The sequence below is a fragment of the Culex quinquefasciatus genome, chromosome 3 (assembly GCF_015732765.1).
Source record: "Culex quinquefasciatus strain JHB chromosome 3, VPISU_Cqui_1.0_pri_paternal, whole genome shotgun sequence".
Taxonomy (NCBI): Eukaryota; Metazoa; Arthropoda; class Insecta; order Diptera; family Culicidae; genus Culex; species Culex quinquefasciatus.
This window is the reverse complement of record NC_051863.1, coordinates 45,118,234-45,142,515: the sequence shown is the minus strand read 5'-3', so window position 1 is coordinate 45,142,515 and position 24,282 is coordinate 45,118,234. Positions and strand designations below refer to the sequence as shown.

The following is a 24,282-nucleotide window of genomic DNA, read 5'->3' as shown; positions in this document are numbered from 1 at the left end:
AATATAGAATATTAACTAATAACCACTAAAATTGTGTCCAGTTTGGTCCATCCAGTTACGAGTAATGTGAAAAAACGTAAAAAATCTCGATTTTGCTCTGGGCGGGAAGGGGTTAAAAATCAAATTAAAAATAATCCAAACGCAACCTTTAAAAATAAAAAAAAAAACTTCCTCGATTGAACTCCGAATTAAATAATAATTCTACATATATAAATCGTCAAATTTTCAAAACAACCTATGAGTAATGAACTTCCTATGCAGAAAGGACCTTTTGAAAATTTAATAAAGATTGTACAAAAAGTCATGATGGGGAGGGGGGGGGGTCCAACAAATCGTGACGTACTTTTCAAGGGGGGATCGGAACCAGCGTGACAAAGTGTGACATAGGGGGGAGGGGGGGTTAATTTTGGCCGATTTCAGCGTGACATACTTTATGGATGACGCCTATCTATTTAAAATGTGTTTTGCAATGACCCATATGGGTTATGGTAGATTCGAATACTGACGTGAGCAGGACAAACTCTTTGTTTACACTTCAACATTGGCCCATTTACATTGTTTTGTTTGATTCAATTTCCCATAAAATAACATATCCCACATTTGTTTACTATTGAGTAATTGAAAATGGCAGAGGTTACATTTTTTTGTATTCTTTCAAGAACGTCATCAAAATAAATATAAGTCCCACGCGATTTCGATATCATCACCATTTCAGGCTGCAAATTACTGAAAAAAACGTAAAAAAGGTGAACTGGCAATGTGCAAAATTTCACGCAAATCGAAGAGGGGTCGGCAATTGCTGTGTGAATTGGCGGAGAATGTCACGAATAAAAAATAATAATAAAAATTTTTTGATTGACCACGAGTTTGGCCAATATGGGTGTTTAAAGTATGTGGTACATAGTTGGCCGTAACTTTATTTCCAGATTTGTTAAACTATGTCGCAATGTATAATTTTAGCCAACATGTCATAGCAACCTACCCATTTTTAAGATAACCTCAGTTTAGTTATACTAGACAGCATCTCATATGAAAAACAATGAGTATCAAAAAAAATCCATCTAGACCACCCGTTGCAGATTTGCACGATTACTTCCCATAAATCACAACCGTGCAGAACAGAGCACGCGCGCACCGTTTGCAAAATGGACAGCCGCTGGAAAAGTTGTCTCACATTGACCGCAGTCTTAAACACACCGTTTAATGAAGCATCTAATTAGGGCCATACCCGTCGCCAATCGTAATTGGTCACAATTGCTTGAGTCTCTCCCTACAAAAGGGTATGCGGCACGAAGAACTATTCAAATTGCACGTAAGATCTAGGTGGCGCTCATTAGGTTTACTAATTTTTGCAGTATTCAAAACCGTCACGACGCTATTATACAGGTGACAATCAATCAATCAGTTCGAGATGGTTTCCCGATATCGTGTTTCACCTTTAGACACGGCTAAGTGTGTGATATATTGCAGAGGGTGGTTTCGGATCGATTGAGTAAACCGGGGGAAATCTTTGTTACAGCACATTTATTAGAATTTTTAACCTAGTTTGCTTTAGTATAGCTCTTACCGATTGTTTGATCCTTTGGCATTACAATCAATGGAGATGGGGTTATGTACATACTTTGTGTAACAATCTCATACATTGTTTGAAAAATGGGGCGTTTTGTATTATGGGAGATGATTTACTGATAAGGTATTGTAACTTATCCAACGTATAAATACACAATTCAGCGCAACCTTAAGTTAAGTACCGTAGCATGTGACACTGTACACCAAATTAAAGATATATTTGAATATTGTTGATTCACTGTCGGAACGAGAGTCAGGTGCGCGTTCCAGCTTACCATAAATGCTCTTAAGCAAATTCAACAGCGATATATTCATTCGTTCTTCACCTTCGTTACCATTACAAGATTTAGCACACTGATATTACACATTGAAGCAGCAAGGGTTCTAAAATCTAACCAAAAATTTTCTTCTTTTTTCTTGGTAACAATTTGCATATATCAAATATGGTTTCAATACAATTATGATTTCATCACCTTGCACAATCTCAACTCAAACGTACAATACTTTCAGCATTCACACAACTTCAATGTTCACATTTCGCCTTGGTTCGTTGCTGAAAAACAAAACTCCTACTGCAGGTTTGCTAACAACTACTCCATCCAACAACTTTAAGTACTTTCAGAAACTACAATTAATTACACAGACACACATTTTGATTCCTCTTCACAGATTGCGATATGGGATTTGGGGAGGTTATAAAACATTTAAAGCGACGCTACAGTATATTATCAGCCCTAGTATCTGGTTGATTTATTACTTGTTGATTTATCACAATGAGACATTGATTTGATATAATATTTCTTGATATTTTTTTCTGTTTCCACTTGTTTACCCATAAATTTCGAGCGTTTTTTTGCCAGTTTTGTAAATCTACTGTGCGTCCCCATTCGGGAGCTGCAACATTCTAAATGCAACATGTTTGTGTTTGCAGTGCAACGGTTGTGATGTCGCATGAATTCGTATCAAGGGGCGTATGTACCTTTTTACACAGCAAAATAAAACAGTTTTCTCAGCAAAAACAAACGATTTGATAAACGCCTTTTGGCAGTTCATCATATATAATTCTTCATTTCAGTGTATTTTCGCCGAATTGATCGATTTGTCAAATGTGAGTTTACAGAACACCGCATGATAGATAGGAAAACCTATGTTAAATTTTAAACCTGTTTCTGATTTTATTTGACACCCAGCGTTCAAACCCACACTATGAGATATTTGTTCACATAGTGTGTGTAAGCATCGTGTCAAAAGTGACAGTAAGTCAATTTTTAGTTTGAGTTCATCAAACCAATGAGGGACAAACTGAAAAATGTTAAACCACAAAATTGAACATTAAATTAAATAACAAATTTCCAGCCATATTTAGGAATACAATTTAAAGCAAAAAAAAGGTTTTACGTCTGATTAAAAAAAAATTATAGCTTTGTGAAAAAATTATAATACTTCGCAGATTTGGGAGTTTTTCAAACGAATGAGCATTATTCTTGGATCTTTGACAGTTTAATAACCAGATCATGTTTCATTCATCCATCTAATTTGCCGATTCTCACTATATAAATAGATTACCTTGTTTTTATGCTTACTTCTTACTTAGCTGATAATTATTTAATTTCAGATGTAAACGCTTGTAAAAACTGTCATTGAATTTCGAAATGCGAAATCATACAGATAAAAGAACATTTCCGACCTTCATGATACATCAAATTTCCGATTGCACCGCAAAACATACAAACAAAAAAAATGGACATGAAACATCGAAGACTCAAATATAAATAACATTTTGCATGTGTGCTGTGGGATTTGTTTTCATTTAAGACTATTGTAGGTGTGGCTGTATGTCGATCAACGTATACATTCTCCAGTAAACTGTTTTGTAAATAATAGTCCTTGTGTACATTATTCAAATAGCGTGTATATAAAAATCTCACTGGACCAGCCAGTCGAGTTCCCGAAAAATTCGTCAGCTATTTTTTGTTATCTGTTGTGTGCCTTTGAAGTGGGAGTCTGTGTCTAAAATCTGGTGAGAATATTTTAAAACTGGTAATGGCTATTGTTTTCGTTCATTATGGCAACGAATGATTTTAAACAGTATCGTCTTCTTGCATCACTATCTCTTGCTATCGTTCTTTTAAATGCTTCCGTTTTATTTGTGATCTTGATACAACTTTTTGTTACATTCTAATATGAATGTAAGACCAGAGAGCAAAGCGATTTCTTCCATTGGTTTCTTGCATAAAAACTACCCTCAATTGACAGATTACATAAACACCGCTCGTCGTCCTCGCCGTTGTCCGGATATTTCCGAGTTATAAACAATTTCATGTACTCTTACTCACAGGTTCTCACAGTTCTTTGAAAATACTTTCATCTCAAAAACGACTCCTAGTTATGGCAGTAGTATAGATTTCGCTCTAAACTTCATCTTGGCAACCATCTAATTGTAACCACATCGAAATGTACATCCTTAGGCCACCACTTCTGTGTCGACATCTCTGTTATTATTGATAAACAAATATATTTCAATGTTAAAACGAATTCATAAAGTCATACGCCGTACTTACTTGTCGTCATCGCGTTCCTCGTGTTCATGATGCTGCATCGTTTCCGGCAGGAACACAATCACAATAGCGCCAAAGATACACCACGCCGTCAGCAGGGACATCAACAGATGATCTTCGATCTTTGGCTGGTGGAGGGAGAAAATTTGGTTTAGAGATTAGATGACATTATATCATGTTTAAATAATGGCATTTTAACACTTGAACGTCCAACACAATTCCAACTTACATGGACGCCCAAGCCTACAATCTGCTGGTTCTCGGTCATAACTCAACCAATCGGGACGATTCTTTTTTCTAATATTTGTAAGGATGTCTAGATAATCCTAGATTTTTGCAGAACTCGATTTGATCAAATCTGTAATTTTTGCGATTAAAAACATTGTTTCAACTTGTTTTTGCGCGTGTAAAATAATAATCGCCAAAATTTCCGCAGAGACAGCGCTTATAAAAAAGTCCCGATTGGTTAAGTTATGCCCGAGAACCAGCGAAGTTACCGTTCCAACTTGTTTGGGAAGCTGGGCGTCCGTGTAAGTTTGACGTGCGTTCCAGTGCCGAACGCACGGAATTCTGGGCGATTTTTTTTACACGCGAATCAAAAAAAGTTGAACCGATGTTTTTGATCGCAAAAATTACAGAATTGATTAAAAACGAATTATGAAAAACTCCAGGATCATCTAGATATCCTTACAAATCACTAGAAAAAAGAGTCATCTTGAATGGTTGAATTATACCCGAAAACCAGCGAGTTTAATTTACCGTTCCAACTTTTTTCAGGGGTTGGGAGTTGGAATGTTAATAAAAATCATCGAAAAGTTGACTTTAGTTCTGTAATAAAAATCACTTCCTTAATTTTACTTACCAACATGGAAAGATATGGAGTAAGCACAAGGGCGAATCCTGCCGCCAAGTTACACGCTCCGACGCCAACATTCCGGATCGCCGTCGGGTACAATTCCGCCGTGTAGACCGGCATAATTGTGTTACCAGCGCTGATAGTGAATTTTCCTGTAAAAAAAATAAAAAACAATACTCAGTCATGACATTCCTTCCGCCATTCAAATGCACCAACCAATCATCAGGAAGGTAATCTTGAGCGTAAGATATTCGGGCTTTCCCTCCACGACGGCAGCGCAGAGGCACGCCAGCGAGCAGGCAAAGAACGTCGCACAAAAGAGCCACTTCTTGCCGGTTCGGTTGATGATGTACATTGCCAGGGCGATGGCTGGTATTTCGACAAGTCCAGCTAGAGCCTGGATGAGAAGATTTGTTTAGCTTGGTGAATACGGGTCTTTGTGAACATGTTGCGCGACAATCAGGAGTTGCCTAACTTCAGGCCACTGTCGCAACGCACATGTGTCGCGCAACACTTACCGAGTTGAGATAGATGTTGCCGCCGAAGCTGTTCATGTTGAGCACCAGCCCGTAGTAGACGAGATTCATGGTGAACCAGATGCACAGAAAGCAGAACGTCACCAGCCGGAGATACTTGGTGCGGAACAGTTCGCACACGCCGGCCCCCGTTTCTTCCTCGTCCGTTGGGGGCTTTAACAGCTTGTCCAGGTTATCCGGCAGGGGTCGGTTGTTGAAGGCGGCCGCCTTCTTGACAATCTCCTTGACCTCGGCAATGCGACCCTTGCACAGCAACCACCGCGGAGACTCCGGAAGTACGAACCTGGGACGAAAAAAAAAAACCGTTGAAATTGGTTCCCAAAAATAGAGCGCGATTCTGCCGAGCGGGCGCTGTCACGTTTGTAAAGTAAAGAAAAACAAGCGGGAAAAGTGGTTCACGTGGGTGTTTACGTGCTTGGTTTCTTGTTACCACGTTCCTCGCCAAATTCACGTCTAATTGGTTGGTTGTCAGTAGTCAATCGCAATGGCAATGGGTTGACAGAATTTACGGGGTTGCAACGGGGTGGTTTAAAGCCGTTGAGTTGGGGACGCTTTTTTGTTTCATTTGGATTTGCCTCTTTAGTATTTGTCCCTATTTTGGGCCTAGTACCTATTTTGGGTCTACCAAACTTAATTCAACGAAGTTGAGCATTTCACCAAATCTGCCACTTGAGAATGATACGTGCAGTCATTATCTTAATTTTGGTGGGCAAGAATAATTCACTTTTTCCTCCTAAATTAGAAATAAAGCAATAAAAATAGCACTCTTCACATTTTTCTTTCGAATTTTTTTCGAAAACCAAAACAAACCAAAATGACCGAGGGGAAAATAGATGCAAAATCATATTAAATACATAAAAGACTTTTTTCAAACTTTTGTTTAATTTCATGTTACAGTTAAGATATGAGAAGTAAATAAATTTGAGTAACTTTTATTTTTATATTTCATCTGGAAAATATTATGCATCGGTGGTCCCCTCGTTATTTTTTGTTCAGCCCAGTTAACGAGCAACATTCGGGTACTGGGCTACGTTCTCAGCCCAGTTACCGAACAACTACCGTATAAGGTAATTTCGTCAAAAATGTGTTCAAGTAGGAGCATTAGCATTAAAAACCAACTTATTCATGTAATACAAGCAAGGCTGCCTATAGCAGCCTTTGAGAATACATCAAATTAAATGTGCGCTCGGTTTCAAAAAATTGAAATCAAATTATTCGCTCTACAGCATTGCCTTGGCGTTCCCGATTACGGGATTCCTACTCGAAACATGATGTCCGAAGGCTTGATTGTTGAGGCAATTGCAAACCACTTTTTACACCTAAGCTTCCATCCACCCCGGGATTCCAACTGACGACCTTTGGATTGTTAGTCCAACTGCCTACCAGCGACTCCACCGAGGCAGGACCCAGGGAGACGACTCCTACACCTGGACTGAGCTAACGACCTAACCCTTTAGGTAAGACCGGGGCCAACATTTACTTCCCCCATCCGACGGAAGGCGTGATCAGACAAATCTCGTCTCAAAATTTGCCACCGGGACCTTCTGGGATCGAACCCAGGCCGACTGGGTGAGAGGCAATCACGCTTACCCCTACACCACGGTCCCGGCTCGGTTTAGTAGGCCCAAAATAGGGACAAATACCTCATTCCGAATTAAGATTGCCAAAATTATTAAAAATGTATGGAAATGAATACAAAAAAAAGTTATCGCTGTAATTTTGTAATTTTGCAAAATCTATGAAATCTTTTAATGTGAAGAAATCGACTATGTAGAGACCATTTCCAGCCTTTTGCCTTAAAAAAAAACATTCGGATAGTAAATGATAAGCTGAAAATCTTCAAGAAAATCATTCATTGGTACAATATAACGCAATACAAGCAATAAGACAAAATAAAAAAAGGTTTCTTACACTTGCACCACTCTGAATAAATCGTAAAAATGCCCATATAAATAAATTATTCGCTGAGAAATTATGGCGAAATCAGATTTGAGATGTGCAAATAGTTACAGCACATCGTAGGCGTAACACACACGTAACATCCGGTGGCGATTATCACTCTAATGGGGTAGTCACGCAAAGCTTCTTGAAAAGTTTCCACCCAGGTTGAGCGCAGCTTCACTATTCCACCGGATGGTCGAACAATTCGAACATTCATTCATCACTTGATCACGCGCCGGCAGCGGAATCTAATTAAGTCGGCTCAACTGGCGAGCGGAGTTGACTTACCACAAAAAGCACAGAAACACCCCGGGCAGGCCGATGCACAGCTGCAGGTTGCGGTAGTCCTGCGTCAGGTAGGCAATGCCGGAGATCATGATGTACGACACCGGCAGCGGGAACAGGTTGTACATTCCGGCGATGGTTCGCCACTTGCCGTCGACGTACTCGATCGCCAGGATCAGGCCGGCGTACGTCACCGAGACGGACACGATGCCGAGCAGGGCACGCAGTGCCAGCATGAACTCGAGCGAGTTGACAAAGTATAGCGCTAGACCTGTGAGATGGAATGGACAAAGGTTATGGGATTCGGGGTTGGTTTCGTCCACGAAACTTACCGAATATCGCCTGCAGTACGGCCGAGATGAACAGCATCTTTTTGCGGCCAAATTTGTCGGACAGGACGCCACTGGTGATGCCGCCGGTGGCCACCCCAACCAGGAAGAACATCTCGGCGACGTCCTTGAGGTATTCCTTGTCGCACACCAGGCTCCACTCCGAGGCCCACGTATTGCCGAGATTATCGTTGATGTCAAACTCCCACGAGCTGCAGGCCACGTGGGACATATTAGCGGCCAGGCTTAGGTTTCGCTGTTCGATGGCAAGATTTGCCACAAGAAATGAAGAAGAAAACGGAGACGATTACACACCTTCACACCAAGGTCACCTGTATGTTTACTAATTAGTGTGATTTAGCCAACACCTACCAGCGACTGTTGCGAGTCAAGCGAGCTCCAGTCGTAATTCAGGATCCGGCAGTCCTCCAGGGCCCGGGTCACGTTCCGCCACAGGTCCACCGGGGTGTCGTTCAGGTTCGACGGCCGTCGGCACCAGTGACTTTTTTCTGCTGCCTGGGCGATAACGGCGATGGAGTTGGAGATGTGGCCCGCAGGTTGAGGGGGAAAAAAAGAAAGAAAACGAAAACAACCGTGATTACAGCCATTCTTTAATTATGGAGCACGCTGGCGTAATCTTTTGTGACTTTTGTCCAAGCCGAGCTTAACGAACTGTGCGATGATCGGTAAATAGGAGCCAACTAGCTGAAAACGGTATAGAATTCTTATGCCTCATTGACTTGAAATCCCGTGACAACGACGGGAACAATCGCGACTGATAATTGCCGATTGAATACCAATTTTAAGCAATTATTTATTCAGGTGTCTATAACCGATATTATACTTAAATTGAAACCAGAAATTGTATAAAAACCTGTTAATGGCTGTTTCATAAAATCGCATGGATAAAAAAACCAGCGAAGGACACTCATTAACTAATTGAAACAACATCAAATTAACGTAAAACAAAGTATCGGAATCACCATTAAATCAACACGCATAATTCCATAATCACCTTCATGAATATTCATTCGATGGGCGATCACAACCGTGTCATCAAACACGCACCATCCTCTCCAACTCCTGTCAGACGGATATCCGCGTTAATAGCTTGTCACTCGAACGTAATAAACAACGTACGTAGAAGAAACGGTTACAGCGACCAACATTGGAAAACGGATGCTGCGAAATCTCATCGTCCTGTTATTTTTTTTTTGTGTTTGTTTTTCCACGTGGGTGGAGTTTTGATGCGATTCGCACAAATGGCAAATATGCATCTCCTGTGCAAGCAAAGGGTAGTTTGTGCAAAGTTTTAGTGAAAGGCCAATAATCGCTTATTTGTCCAAGTGAAATTGTGTAGTTTTTGAATTTCATTCTATTTTTGATAATTTTTTTGAGAAACTATGCAAAAGAAAGGTTCAAATTTAAGTACTTTTAACTCACTGTTTCCTAGATCAATCATAGGCCACCTTTACCAATTGTCTGAATCCCATATGTTCCGATACACGAAACAAACAGAAACAAAAATCAACGCACCTGAAACGTGGGCGAGTAGATGTGAAACGTGTTCGGCACCTGGAACAGCGACAGCAAAAATGTCATCACAAACTGCCACTTGCCGTAATCGCCTATCAGGTCCCCAATCACGTCGCACTCCTCGTCGGCATTTTTGTGCTTCCCCGGGGGACTCTTGCCGGATTTGTTGTTGCCACTGCCGTTGCCGCTGTGATTGTTGTTGTTGCTGCTGCTGTTGTTGCTATTGTTGCTGGTGGGGGCGGCGGCGGCGGCGTTTTTGGTGCTGTTCGAGGTTGGGGTGGTGGCCAACGGGGACGGACTGATGCTGCCGGTGGTCCCCGTGGCCGCCGGATTCACGTACAGTGTCGCCGACCGGTCGTCCCGGGCTGGTGACGGATCATCCGCGGCGGAGGAGGTGCTTTTTGGCTTGAACATCTTCACTGAAAAAAGGAGGCAAATGAGAGGGTTGTGGTTATAGCGATTGAATGCTATTTCAATTTAAATCTAGCTTAAATTTTGATTTTGACAAAAGATCACTTAATCCAAATTGTATGTTTTTATACAAAATAAGCCATTTCTGTTTACACTCAACCCCCGGTGGTTGGTCACTTTTTCATTTGACACTTTTTTAGTTTGTACCCCGTTGGTTGGTGAAAGTCAAACTAAAAAGTGACGAACTGTCACTTTTTACACGGCGCTCACGCACACTATCAAAACAAACGTTTGGTAGTGTGTGTGAACTCCGTGTAAAAGGGGTGTCAAACTAAAAAGTGACCCCGTTCGTTTGACAACAGTTGGTGTCAAACCATCGGGGTTTGAGTGTATTTGTTTGTCATATTATTATTTAATTGGATCAATGCAAGATGTGCATGTTGTGTTGAACAAATTACTTTTCAGTGGCGCCAATGGAACATGGCTGGCAGCTCATCAGATTATATGGCTTAATGCATACATTAAACCTGTACAACGACTAAGAATTGTAGCTTTCGTAACTTACAATCGCATATTACTTTCTAGTTTATTATTTTCACTATAGCATTCTAAATCAGACGATTAAAGTTATGTAAAAAATCTTGCCAATTTTACCAAACTTGATCTCAACTGAGCCAAGAGAGCATCACAGGACGATTTCTAATGCAAATCAAGTCACATAACTCTGATGCCCTTCCACGTTGCGTTCCATGCTCACGGTTGCACTTTCGCTTCTTGAGCAAGTGAGCAACAGCAGGGGTTGTTGAATTGCTGGAGGTCATCGTCTTGGTTGTAAATTATCTGTCAACCCCCTCGTAGAACGTTGCCCAAGCATGACATATTGCTCTGTCCGTGCATGGTTTCTGCTACAAATTTAATTATTTTAGGAATGAGACAATTTGTTCTTCCCCAAAGTAAACATTTGTCCATGTCATGTCCCCAGCTAAGCTGAAACTGTATCAGTGTAGCAAATGTAAACCGTTTGTTGTGGATTCTTACTCTAACCTCTCAACGTTTCGGAAAGCAGTCCGCAGTCCCACTGCTGGCTGTGAACACTTACTAAACGGTTGCGGTCAGATAAACAACCGCAATCGAAACACACTTGGTTTCCCGGAAAGCAGCGTGCGCCAAAACGGTTTCACGTGGTTCAGAGTCAGGCACGGTGAAAATGTAGGGGAGAGTGGGAAGACTTGATCCCCGGGGACACTTGATCCCAAGCCTGTACCTAGTCAGCATGTGGGTAAAACAATTAGCTTTGTTCTAGAAAGTTGTGCGAAATTGACTAAAACTCATTGTAGAAAACAAAGAAAAAAAAAATGTTTTGATTGAGTAACACATATTTTTCGAAGAAGTGCTGCAAAAAACTTCCAAGAGATCTTTTATCTTTGTTTTGATAAGTATAGAAAACACTCGAAAATTATTCAAAAAAATATTTTTCATACATGAATTGTTTGATCAACAAATCAACTCCAAAACCCTTACGCATTTGACGTTAAATTTATCGTCATACTATTTTTACAATCAATTGTTTAAAAAAGTGCGTTTATCCCTGCATTTTTACAGTCACTGGAATCAGCCTCAAGATTAAATAATTTGGCTGGGTTTTCGTACATAGTTTCCTTCAGTATAGTTGTACATAACTAACTGCAGTTTGAACCATTTTTCAAAAGTTTTGTAAACAAAAATGACCAGCTTTTGTAAACATGCTCAATTTTGGTCTAAAAAAGAAAATTTTAAGTTTTTAAATATTTTACATGCTAAACTTGTTATATTTTGAACACAAACGTACAGGTTTAATGTGTTTGGATTAATAAGAAACATTTTGCTTAAGATTTCTTCAAAACGTTGAAAGGGGGATCAAGTTACCCCCAACATTTTGAAAATGCCGGTTTCAAATATTTTTTTAAAACGCTTGGCATTTTTCTAAGAGTTTATCTGATGAAATACCCTTATCAGCCAAACATAGTTGAATGTTTAAGCTTTCAATTCATGCAAAAAGATCATAGTTTTGTGAGAAATTGACAGAGTTATGTGCGATACAAAAAAAGGGGATCAAGTCTCCCCACTCTCCCCTATAATTGAATTCAATCCTAAATTGATATGCAAAAACTAATTATTTCATAGCTGTGGATTCGATTGATTGCAAAAAAAAATTTTTTTTTTTCGGATGACCATCCGCCTCCATTTACTCGTAGAAAAAAACAACCTATTTAAAATATCATATATTTCTGTTGTCCTAATGATATCCGTATTGTTTATTTCAAAATATGAAGATATATAGATTCAAAATCATTTTCCCAGAAGAAACTAATGAATTCTTCGATTATCATTTTGGTTTCACAAACATATAAAAACAAATGACAACAACGTAATTTCTCCGTTTAAAAAAGTTAATATCTTCGGTTGTTTTAAGGGGTTACATACATGTAAATCGGCAAAAATGTCAGAGGTGGGTTTGAGCACACACTTAAACTTTTTTTTAAGTCTGTTTTCAGGGCATTAAAATATTACTTTTCATCTATTAACAAAACAAATTTGAAGACATTTGGTTGTAGCTTTGCCGAGATATAGCTATTTTAAGTTAGCAGTTTCAAAAAACGGGTGCCACAACATTGCTTCGACCAAATCGGCTCAAAATTTTGGTGAAGACTCGTTAAACCGGTCTCGTGACGAAGGCTGATTTTCAAAAAGTTTATTTTAAAAAAAGATAAAAATATTTTTTTTCAAAAATGTCACTTTTCGAGAAGTTTTGGCCACTGAAGCGTTTATTTTCAACATCATTGGCGTGTAGGCCAGATCCTTGCACATCTTTCGGTATGTATAACATTGAAATTTGGAGCACCCCGGAGATCGGTAAAGATCTTCAAAGTTGTACTAAGCTTGCTGGGATTCCTATGGCATCCATAAAGTATGTCACGCTCTAAGGGGGGAGGGGGGGGGGTCTGAGAAAGTGTGACACTGCGTGTTATAAGTATTGGGAAAGCGTGACAAAGGTGGGGAGGGGGGTAAATTTTTGCTGATTTTAGCGCAGGGGTGCCCAACCTTTTGGCCCTGCGGGCCAGATCTGATTTTTCTGAAGCAGTGATGGGCCGGAACCAATGTTTGATAAAAAATTGAAAAAGTAAACATTTTTTTCATATAATTATTCTTATAGGTTCTTTTCATGTAATCAAATGAATAAACTAGTGTTGAAAATAAGAATCAAAACATTGAAAAATGTGTTTATTTCTTTTATTTTCATTTAGTTTTTTTTTTTTCATTTATTGTTATTGGTTTTGTAGATTGCTATTCAATATCTTGATATAATTAATTTAAAATTAGTAAAAAAAAAAAATGGCAAAAACATTCAAATTTAACTGGTCGTTGCAAGTTTTTTTTGAAAGCTTGATTGCCAACACAACCATGTATAAAAGAAATCAATGAGGCTTGACAAAAACTATCTAAACGAAATTTGGATCCAAATAATTTGGATCCAAGCGTAATGAAACAAAAAAAAAAGTTTTTGCGTTGTTGTTCACCTTTATTGAAATATATTTTAAAAAACATTTTAAAAGATTTTAAACAAACAAATTTTAAAACGTGTAGAAAAAAATATATTGAGTAGTTTTCATGTTTAGTTCATTGAACTTCTTTAAATTATCGAAGTTTATGAAAAATATACTGAAGAACGTGTCATATATTTAATGCTCCCAGATTTATTGACTCATTTTAACATTTCAATATTTTAAAAATATTTGCAGCTATTTTTTCTTCGGTCTTAATAATTTGCTTTTAAAAAGTTTTTTTTTTTCAAACACGAGTTTATCACTGAAAGATGTTCTGAAAAAAACGATATTTGAATTTTAAAATCAATTTTAATCAAGTTCCTAAAAGCATGAGCATGAGCATGAGAGACCACCCATGGTTGTCCTTCTCCGTTGCTGAACAGGACCGTAATATCCTATCAATACAACTGACCATACGCTTAAAAGATCTAATGGTGTTTCCCTTATCAACAGCATGTATGAATGCGTTGAAAAGATAAAACATCAAGATCATTAAAACTAGATCTGAAGCAAATAGGTTACAGTCTTTGGCCACCAACGGCGCCCGCCATGTCAGTTTGTAGATCTCGGGGGGATTGGGACGGGAATGTTAGTTAGCACAGGTTGCTACAAAGGGTGGGTTCTATACGATATCCACACCCCCACGTGTGCCGGAAAACTACTTCTACTTGGGATTTTGTTAGTGGGAAAGGGTAATGGCCAGGATTCATCATAAAGGATGATGATGCGACCCAATAATCAATAAATTTTGTTTAATGGTGTGATGTATTATGCATTCTCAAGGCAAACAGTCGAAGGATGCGGATGAGATTATTCCCGGTTATTTGGTGTTGAGTTTAGCATAAATGATTCAATCTTAGACAGCCGGCTGTGGAAAGATAAAACCAAATAAAATGCGAAAACGCTCGGACCGAAAAACACACACAATCGGGGGGGAAACAGAGACGGAAACGGCAACGAAAATCCGGCTTGTTTACCGCGACGCGAACCGTTCAAATTCTCCAAAGCAACTCAATTTTAATCAAATTCCTAAAAAAAGAAAAACTTCAGTTTTATTTCACATTCTCACGAAATGGATAATTTTATTTTTTTAAGCCATTTTTCAGTTAATTGATTAATTCTGAAGTCATAAATATAGAAATGATAAGAATTAAATTCAAACATGAAGAATGTTAGATTTTGAAACAAAAATCTTTGAAAATACAAAGGCAAAATCCAAATAATACGTTAAATTAGTAACATTTTATAGCAAAAAAAAAAAAAAAAACAAATAAAAAACCAAAATTTTTCTCCTTAAATTTTTGCTTGCGTGAATATTTTATCTCATGCTTATTTTTTAATTTAAACACTCAGTTTATTTATTGAATATTTCATGAACAGTCCATGAACAGGGCCGGTCATAGAACATTTTTGAAAAGCCGTCGCGGGCCGGATGAAATGGCTTCACGGGCCGGATCCGGCCCGCGGGCCGGACGTTGGGCAGGCCTGTTTTAGCGTGACGTACTTTATGGATGAAGCCTATCTAGATAAAACAAAAGAAGACACGGGCATCGAATTATTATTTTTTTTTAAGAAGGATTTTTTCTTTTTTTTCTAATTGCACCAAAATGAAATCAAAAGCCAAATCAACTAATTATTTTACGAATCCGGTTAAGTTCTTTGCTTATACAATAAAATTAATACTAGATCAGATTTATACAGGCTTAGAAAAACATATCAAATTTGCCAACAAATTAAAGCAACATTTATCGTTCAATTCTGTGCATTTATCTGAAAAATAAATTAATAAAAAACAAAACCCTGCTTTCCTTATCCTTATCCTTAAAGCAACAATTATCGTTCAATTCTGTGCATTTACCTGAAAAGTAAATTAATAAAAAACAAAACCCTGCTTTCCTTATCGTGTTATGAAATCTGAGAAAGATTCAGCCAACGCAATTCCTACAATAAATTTTCAATTCAACCTATCTAATATTATTTAAAAATTAAACATAACTAAAAAAGTAGTAATCCAGCTGCGTGTAAAAAGACTGGGTGTAAAATAAATATTGCCTTATTTTATGCAATTTTATGTAATTTTACACCCTGAAATATGCAGCCCCCCCTGTTGGTGTTGGGTTTGAATCCCGTCGGTTGCAATTTTTTTTTGTGTTTGCAAAAATTGTACATGCAGTGTGTAATATTAAGTGTTTATTTTGACAAAGGTGATGTGCATGCTTTTGCATGCGATTTTACCATCGGATTTTTTGCTGTGTCCGTGCATTGTTGTCACTTTGCATATGAAATACGTTTCAATCTTGTCGTGCTATCATGACACACCCTGAATGTTGATGTAAGTGCGACACCTGGACAAAGGGATTTCAGGTTAGAATGCGGTTGACACAAGTACCAGCTCGACTACACAGTAAAACATCATGGTAATATTACAACTGGGAGCGGGTACATCTTTTATGCTAGAGAGCAATTCCAGCCCAAAACAGGAATTTTTTAAGGTACTTTTTTCTCGACAGTCTCCGATTTCAATGAAACTTTGTAGACATGTTATCCTAGGCATAAATAAGCCATTTTTGTGTATATGGAGCCAGTTACACTCGATAATGACATTTGAGAAGGGCGTGAGTCATTTAAATATTTTTGTATTTCGTAATTAAAATATTGCTGTATCTCGAAGCCGTTGCATCGTATCAAAAAGTGGTCAAAGACAAACTTGTAGGAAATTTGACGGGCTTTCCGAAAAAAATACACTGAAAGAAAAAAACACACTACTTTTATGAGAATTTTTGATTTTTATGTTTAAAAGTCAAATTTGAAGGTGAGCCCACGATTTTTTTTCGTTCAAAATTTTTGTGAAAATAGCCTAAGATGTTACAAAAAGACTCACGAAAAATGCAGGATGGAGCAACTCACCTAAAAAAATACAAAAATCATTTACTGAAACTGTTTTTTTTTTAAAAGTGCTCTAAACGTCAAAATTTTCGAAAACCGAATACGGGAATCGATTCTCTGGACAATTTTACATAAAAGTCTCCATATTGACCATTGTACTAAGTCCAATCCTCGTGAAGTTACAGCGGTTTTAAAAATAAAAATGTTGAAAAAATTGGGTTTTTCATGGTTTTTGGCAATTTCTATATGACAGACTTGATTTTTCGGTCTCGAAAATATTTTTACCGGAAAGCTCGTCCAATTTACCATAAGTTTGTCTTTGACCACATTTCAATTGGATGTATGGGCTTACAGATATAAGCTAATTTACTATCCAGGTTACTATACTACACTGAAAAAATATTATGTTTGTAGTTATTAGCAATGTAATTAGCTTATATCTGTAAGCCCATACATCCAATTGAAATGTGGTCAAAGACAAACTTATGGGAAATTGGACGAGCTTTCCGGTAAAAATATTTTCGAGACCGAAAAATCAAGTCTGTCATATAGAAATTGCCAAAAACCATGAAAAACCCAATTTTTTCAACATTTTTATTTTTAAAACCGCTGTAACTTCACGAGGATTGGACTTAGGACAATGGTCAATATGGAGACTTCTATGTAAAATTGTCCAGAGAATCGATTCCCGTATTCGGTTTTCAAAAATTTTGAAGTTTAGAGCACTTTTCAAAAAAACAGTTTCAGTAAATGATTTTTGTATTTTTTTCGGTGAGTTGCTCCATCCTGCATTTTTCGTGAGTCTTTTTGTAACATCTTAGGCTATTTTCACAAAAAATTTGAACGAAAAAAAATCGTGGGCTCACCTTCAAATTTGACTTTTAAACATAAAAATCAAAAAATCTCATAGATGTGGCGTGTATTTTTGTTTCAGTCTATTTTTTTCGGAAAGCCCGTCAAATTTCCTACAAGTTTGTCTTTGATCACTTTTTGATACGATGCAACGGCTTCGAGATACAGCAATATTTAAATTACGAAATACAAAAATATTTAAAACACTTACGCCCTTCTCAAATGTCATTATCGAATGTTACTGGCTCCATATACACAAAAATGGCTTATATATGCCTAGGATAACATGTCTACAAAGTTTCATTGAAATCGGGGAGGGTCGGGTACAACCGATTCCCTATTTGACATGAAATTGCTCTAGAAAAAAAGTGTAATTTTACCACTTTTTTGTTGGAATGTCACTTTTTCAGTCTAAATTGAGGTAAAATTACATCATAAAAGAGGTAATATTCAACCTTCCAAAACTACACCGTCCAAATTTACATATCATTTACTGTGGACCGTAAACATTTGTAATTATAACTCGGGACTCCAGCAACCAAATTCAACTAAACTTCTTGTTTTAATAATCGAATAAATTGCTTAAATCAATCTCCACTATGTCAAATTCATATTGACGGGGAGGTACAAATGAAATTGGCAATGGATTACTTCATACATTGTCACTTTCTCCCTTATTAAATTATCCCATTAAGAACTAATTGCTCGGTAAAAGCATCTTGAATACCTCTTCATGATCAACATGCGATTCCCCGGGTTTTTAATCGACTATTCGAGCAGCGTGAATCCAGAGCAAAAAGTGCAAAAGGGGGCTAACCGCAATCGCCCTCCCCGCCGCAGTGTATTCAGTAGTTTGCGCTCGCAAAGGAGCATCCCACTTGTCATGATATTGTGTGTGCCGGTTGGTTGAAACTAATTGAATCGCGAGAATAAACAGACGCCCCTCTGCGGTTGAATCTGCGCGACTGCACCCCGACTGACCGTTTGTTGCAAAGTGAGCCAACCAACCGCCCATCCAACGGGGGGTTGGCGATGATTGAGCTGAAACATATACCTGGTGGGTGGGTTGAATGGTTCGTTAACGGTGCACGATGAACGAGAATTATGCTACTTCCATCGAACAGCACATTTTGATACAATTTGCAATGGATCGGACAGTAGTTACACCGTCTGCCGACGCCCACAACCACCATCAGGCCCCGACAGGGTTGTCAATCATGGTGAGAATGTATCAAGTTGGGAGTTGAATTAAAGTCGCCAGAGCCGGAGATCACGCAGTCACTCACTCAATTGAATTCATTCAGTAAAAATTACTCTCGTGCTAATTGAATTAACAGAAGTGACTACCTGTCACGCGTTAAGTTGTGCGCTTGGTGATGGAGTGAGCTAAGTTACAATGAGAAGTATTGAGTACTACTCCTAAAAAAAAAAAAATAACAAAATTTGTTATTCGTTCGGTATACTGACTTAGAAATAAAATTACCATAAATCGCACAAATGGAAAAGTTTCTAAGTGTCCATAACACAATCTGTTATTATTTTTTCTTTTGTTTATATGTTTAGATCTTTGGGATAATTTTGTCTAATTTCGTCGGGGTCATTATTTTGGCCATGAAATGGGGTCCTTAAGCTAAAATTATTCTAAAAAGTTGAAATTTTGGAAGTTGATTTTTTTAATTATTTGATATACCCCCTAAGGGACATTGCTAAAATTGGCTAGAACTATGGGGTAATTATGACCAATTTCGTCAGGGTCATTATTTTGACCATGAAATGGGGTCCTTAAGCTAAAATTATTCTAAAAAGTTGAAATTTCCCACTTGTTTGAAATTTGAAATTTTGAAACTTGTTTTTTTTTAATTATGTGATATACCCCCTAAAGGACTTTGTTTAAAATGGTTAGAACTATGGGATAATTTTGACCAATTTCGTCAGGGTCATTATTTTGGCCATGAAATGGGGTTCTTAAGCTAAAATTTTTCTAAAAAGTTGAAATTTTGAATGCTGATTTTTTTAATTATTTGATATATCCCCTAAGGGACTTTGCTAAAGTTGGCTAGAACTATGGGATAATTTTGACCAATTTCGTCAGGGTCATTATTTTGGCCATGAAATGGGGTCCTCAAGCTAAAATTATTCGTTAAAGTTGAAATTTTGAAAGCTGATTTTTTTAATTATTTGATATACCCCCTAAGGGATTTTACTAAAATTGGCTGAAACTATGAAATAATTTTGACCAATTTCATCGGGGTCATTTATTTCACCATGAAATGGGGTTTCAAGCTAAAATTAATCCGATAAAATTAACTTTTGAGAGTTCATTTTTTTTTTTTTATTTTGTTATATTCCCTAACGGAATTGATTTATTTATTGAGAATTTTTGAAGTGTGAATAACAAAAACTGTTATTATTTTCACAGAGCCAGGAAGTCGGAGCTGACGTTGAAGCTCGAGCTGGAGTGAGACCTCGGAGACTGCATCGGATTCAGCAAATTTTCAGCAAATTTTACTTGGAGTCGGAATCTCTGAAGTCGGGTATTTTCGGAGAGCTGAAGTCGTCGTTGACGTTATATCCTGCACCCAGAGTCGGAGTTGTCTTCAAAGTATGGATTCAAAGTCGCTTGGAGGTACCCGACTCTGCAGCCCTGACTAGTACAGAGGAGTTATGGCAACTGCAGGTTTATTTGCAAATTACAAATAAACCAAAACAATAACTTTTTTTGTTATGGAGACATACCAGTTCAATAACATTTTTTGTTATTATGCTACTCCACCTCTCCGCACAAAATAACAAATCTTGTTATTCCTCGATGATTCCTTCTGTGTTATTGGTTTGTTATTGCAATAACAACATAATAACAATTTAAGTTATTCTTCGTACAAAATTTGATTTGTTATTGAGTTTTGTTACTTAACAACTAATCCGATCATCCCAATAACATATTTCGATCTTCTCACAATATCAAAAACTGACCTTCCCAAGTTATCTCTGGCAAAGGCGTCCAACTATTTAGGAGCTTTTTTAAATTTGTCCAAAATAAGGGACATCTAATCTTCATATCACAAAACTAGGTAAATTACTAATCAAGTTCTCCTTTTAAACGCAATAACCAATTGTGGTCATTTCAGTAGTTCGTAGTAAATATTAAAATTGCTTTCGAAATGATACAAAGTACAGCCGACATTCAACAACAAATCAGTTGTAATCGAACCGAATAGCCAAACATCATTAGCATCCACAACAAGCAAGTAATCGTAAACACTGCTTGTGTCGGATTTACTATATTCTGACTGTTGCAAAATTAATAATACAGCAATTCCATTTGAAAAGAGCCTAAACCAAAAAAAAAGTTCTCCGATCGGGCTCAAAATTTTTCTGGGGGTTCCTTGGCCAAAATAATTAGACCCGTATTTTTTTGTTTGGCCATTAGGGTGGCCTACATCGTGCTAGGGTGGTTCAAAAAATGGCAATTTTCGTCATTTTCGCAAAAACCACTTTTTCTAAAATCATATCTCCGCGCCATTTCATCCGATTTTAGCTGTCTTAGACGCAAAGAAAGGTGATGAGTTTGGCTATTTGGGAAAAATAGTAAAGTTCCAAAAATCTAGCTTAACTATTGAAAAGTCGTATGAAAACTTAAAATGGCGTTTTGACCGTGTCTGGACCAAAGAGCCTATGTCTGAAAATATTTTATCGGATTCCTCGGAAAATTTCACATAACATATCAAAAAATTGGCGATGTCGAACCGTACGTTTTGGAGATACGATTTTTTGAAAATAAAAACTGCGTTTTTCGACGCGCCACGCGCAAAAACGGGAAAATGACGAAATCGGCAAAAAATCAACTTTTTTCACTAAAACTGCGATAACTTTAAAATTTCAGCGATGACCTATACATGTCTGGGTACCAAAATTTTCGTAATTGAGAGACGCAACTTTTGGTACCATAACATCTATAGGTCATCGCTGAAATTTTAAAGTTATCGCAGTTTTAGTGGAAAAAGTTGATTTTGCCGATTTCGTCATTTTCCCGTTTTTGCGTGGCGCGTCGAAAAACGCAGTTTTTTTTTTCAAAAAATCATATCTCGGAAACGTACGGTTCGACATCGACAATTTTTTGATATGTTATGTGAAATTTTCCGAGGAATCCGATAAAAATATTTTCAGACATAGGCTCTTTGGTCCAGGCACGGTCAAAACGCCATTTTAAGTTTTCATACGACTTTTTCAATAGTTAAGCTAGATTTTGGAACTTTTACTATTTTTCCCAAATAGCCAAACTCATCACCTTTCTTTGCGTCTAAGACAGCTAAAATCGGATGAAATGGCGCGAGATATGATTTTAGAAAAAGTGGTTTTTGCGAAAATGACGAAAATTGCCATTTTTGAACCACCCTAGCACGATGTAGGCCACCCTAATGGCCAAACAAAAAAATACGGGTCTAATTATTTTGGCCAAGGAACCCCCAGAAAAATTTTGAGCCCGATCGGAGAACTTTTTTTTTGGTTTAGGCTCTTTTCAAATGGAATTGCTGAATAATAATAATCAACATACTCGCTTTAAGCCTCTGACTTGATAACCACACACAGCTCAAACGGAGCAGCATCCCTGCTTCCCGTTATCACGCGACTTGAGACATGGAGCCCAACCCCGTCACCAACAATCCGTGACGAAAACCAATTACGGCAATAATCTTACCCAGCCTGTTATAAATAGCGTCTAAAGTGACGGAGTTCAACGTTTGCACTTTTCACGCCATAATAATTTTGGTGTGGTTTTGGAGATTATTCTTTTTTTGGTTGAAATTTGATGACCTGTAGACATTCTGGTTCAAAATTTGATTTCTACCTACCATGTGTTACCAACTTCCTATCATGAATAGAGAGTTTTAACTCTAAATCGATTTGAGTAATTTATTTTATGGTCGGCTTCAAACGATGTAACAAACCTAGATAATTATCTTCAAATATGGAATAATTAAATGCAGCCACAAAACGCACCATCGACCCCATCCGACCTTGAAAATGTTGAGGCTGAATGAACAACACACCTACACTTTACACACACCCACACATGCATACTCTCAGGAATCTATCCATCAACATTCTCCCCTTCCGAAATTCAGGCGAGCGAAGTGGGGAGGGGAGGCCGGCTTTTCATTTTTCGGTTGATTTCAGTTGACGTCATGTAAATTCATCTCTTGTGGCCTGGGGCATTCTTTATTTGCTTTGTGGTCAAATTTGAAATGATCTTGTTCCTGCTCCAGAGTAGTGCCAGCTGGTTAGGATGCCAGTCGTAATAAGGAACACTTGTTGGAAATAACTCATAAAGAATTTTTTACCCTCATTTCTGTTAGGCATGTTGTTTGTACAATGAATATTCAGTTTGTTGAGGAGAAAATAAAACGTGAAATATCCACTATCGTAGTTGATTTCAGCAAATTAAACATTTCAAAAACGCATCTACAGACTCGATTATTCGAAAATGCTCTAAAGTTATTTGGAAATTTTAAATCCAATATGGCGGTGATGAAACATTGAGAAAGTGCATTTGGTATTGTAACAGGAGCTCAACCAATTAAGTATTAATAAAAAGAAGCCGCTGAACTCAAATTTTATGTTAAAATCGAAAAAATACGAAAAACAAATGTTTAAGAATTAACAAAACATCGGAGAATCCAGGCTTCAAATCATCGAGTGTGGACTGTAAATGCATAATTTCAAACTGATTGATTATTCGAGTGCTGAAAAAAATCAAGTTATTCAACATTTTTTTGCAATTTCGAAATACGCTTTTTGAATGGAATTTCATGTCAAATATCCATGAGTTAAGTAAAACTTTAAAAATATTGAAGGATGTTACTTTTCGACACTATTGCTGAAAAGTTGAACTTTACCTTTCAATGTATGCATTTTCAATTCTGTTATTTTTGGTAAAGAAAAGTAGCACGTTTCGTCTTTCCCGAAGGACAGGAAAAGTTGACAGTTTCACAGCTGAATTGCAAAAAATAGTAATCTATGCAACAAGTAGCAAAAAGAAGTTTTTTTTCAGCACGCGTCGTAAATTTATCAAACGAAGTTCACCGAGATGGAAGTTTTGCTTTTCAGCACTGAACTTTTGAGCATTTGTTTTGAAAATTACCACTTTTCAATTTTATTTTATTTTAGCGATTTATTGACAAAATCCATAAACATTTGACTTATAATTTCACTCAAAGGGTGTTTTTCGGAAATGCAAAAAAAAAATTGTATGGAACTCGTTTCAAAACTTGATTTTTTCAGCACTCGTCGTATTTATCCAACTCGGTGAACCTCGTTGGATAAATGTACCACTCTTTGTTTGCAACTTGTTGCATAAACTACTATTATGTGATTCGATTCACCAAAGTGTAATTTTTCCGAGGCCTTTAGATAATCGAGTCTGGACTGTAATACCATTGATAACATTACCTTCTCTTTTTTTAATCCGTAAAAATGTGAAAAATAATGTGCGAGATCAGTAAATAACTTTTCATCTCTTAAAAAATCCTGGAAAAAGTGAAGCAAACACGAAATCCGTGTGAATTTAGTTTTGCGGTGATTTTTTTTTGAAGTATTAAACATAATGAAACATTATTTAGGCTGCGTATCATAGCATAGAATAAGTCTGGAGTTTTTTTTAGAAAAGGACCAATATACCAAATTTTCAGTTTTTGCTTTTTGGGTGTTTTTCAATTCAAGACGGTTCTAAAAACACACAAAAAGCAAAAACTGGAAATTTGGTTTATTGGACCTTTTCAAAAAAAACTCCAGAAGTGCACAGACTTTTCAGATAAAATTTTGTTAAAAACTAGATTTTGTTTTTTTAGTTAAAGGTCGTTAATATTTTGCAATTCCGCTGTGAAACTATCAACTTTACCTGTCCTTCTGAAGAAACGAAATGGCCCTCTTTACCCTACC

The 24,282-nt window shown here is 37.4% G+C and overlaps 1 protein-coding gene across 5 annotated transcripts in view; it reads right to left on the bottom strand.

The window, feature by feature from the left end:
• Positions 1-1,507: 1,507 nt before the first annotated feature.
• LOC6047584 (solute carrier family 22 member 21) overlaps positions 1,508-24,282 on the bottom strand; it is an 84,521-nt gene continuing 61,746 nt past the window's right edge. For 3 of the 5 annotated variants that reach the window (XM_038260613.1, XM_038260612.1, XM_038260615.1), the window contains 9 exons: positions 9,611-10,029; positions 8,447-8,590; positions 8,078-8,330; positions 7,749-8,016; positions 5,502-5,802; positions 5,200-5,380; positions 4,990-5,135; positions 4,131-4,255; positions 1,508-4,061 (listed from right to left, as the gene is read on the bottom strand). In XM_038260613.1, coding sequence (XP_038116541.1) covers positions 4,034-4,061; positions 4,131-4,255; positions 4,990-5,135; positions 5,200-5,380; positions 5,502-5,802; positions 7,749-8,016; positions 8,078-8,330; positions 8,447-8,590; positions 9,611-10,029 — 1,865 coding nt within the window. In that variant the 3' untranslated portion in view covers positions 1,508-4,033. The remainder of the gene's footprint in view (positions 4,062-4,130; positions 4,256-4,989; positions 5,136-5,199; positions 5,381-5,501; positions 5,803-7,748; positions 8,017-8,077; positions 8,331-8,446; positions 8,591-9,610; positions 10,030-24,282) is intronic. The other 2 variants (XM_038260614.1, XM_038260616.1) reach the window with 1 other exon arrangement.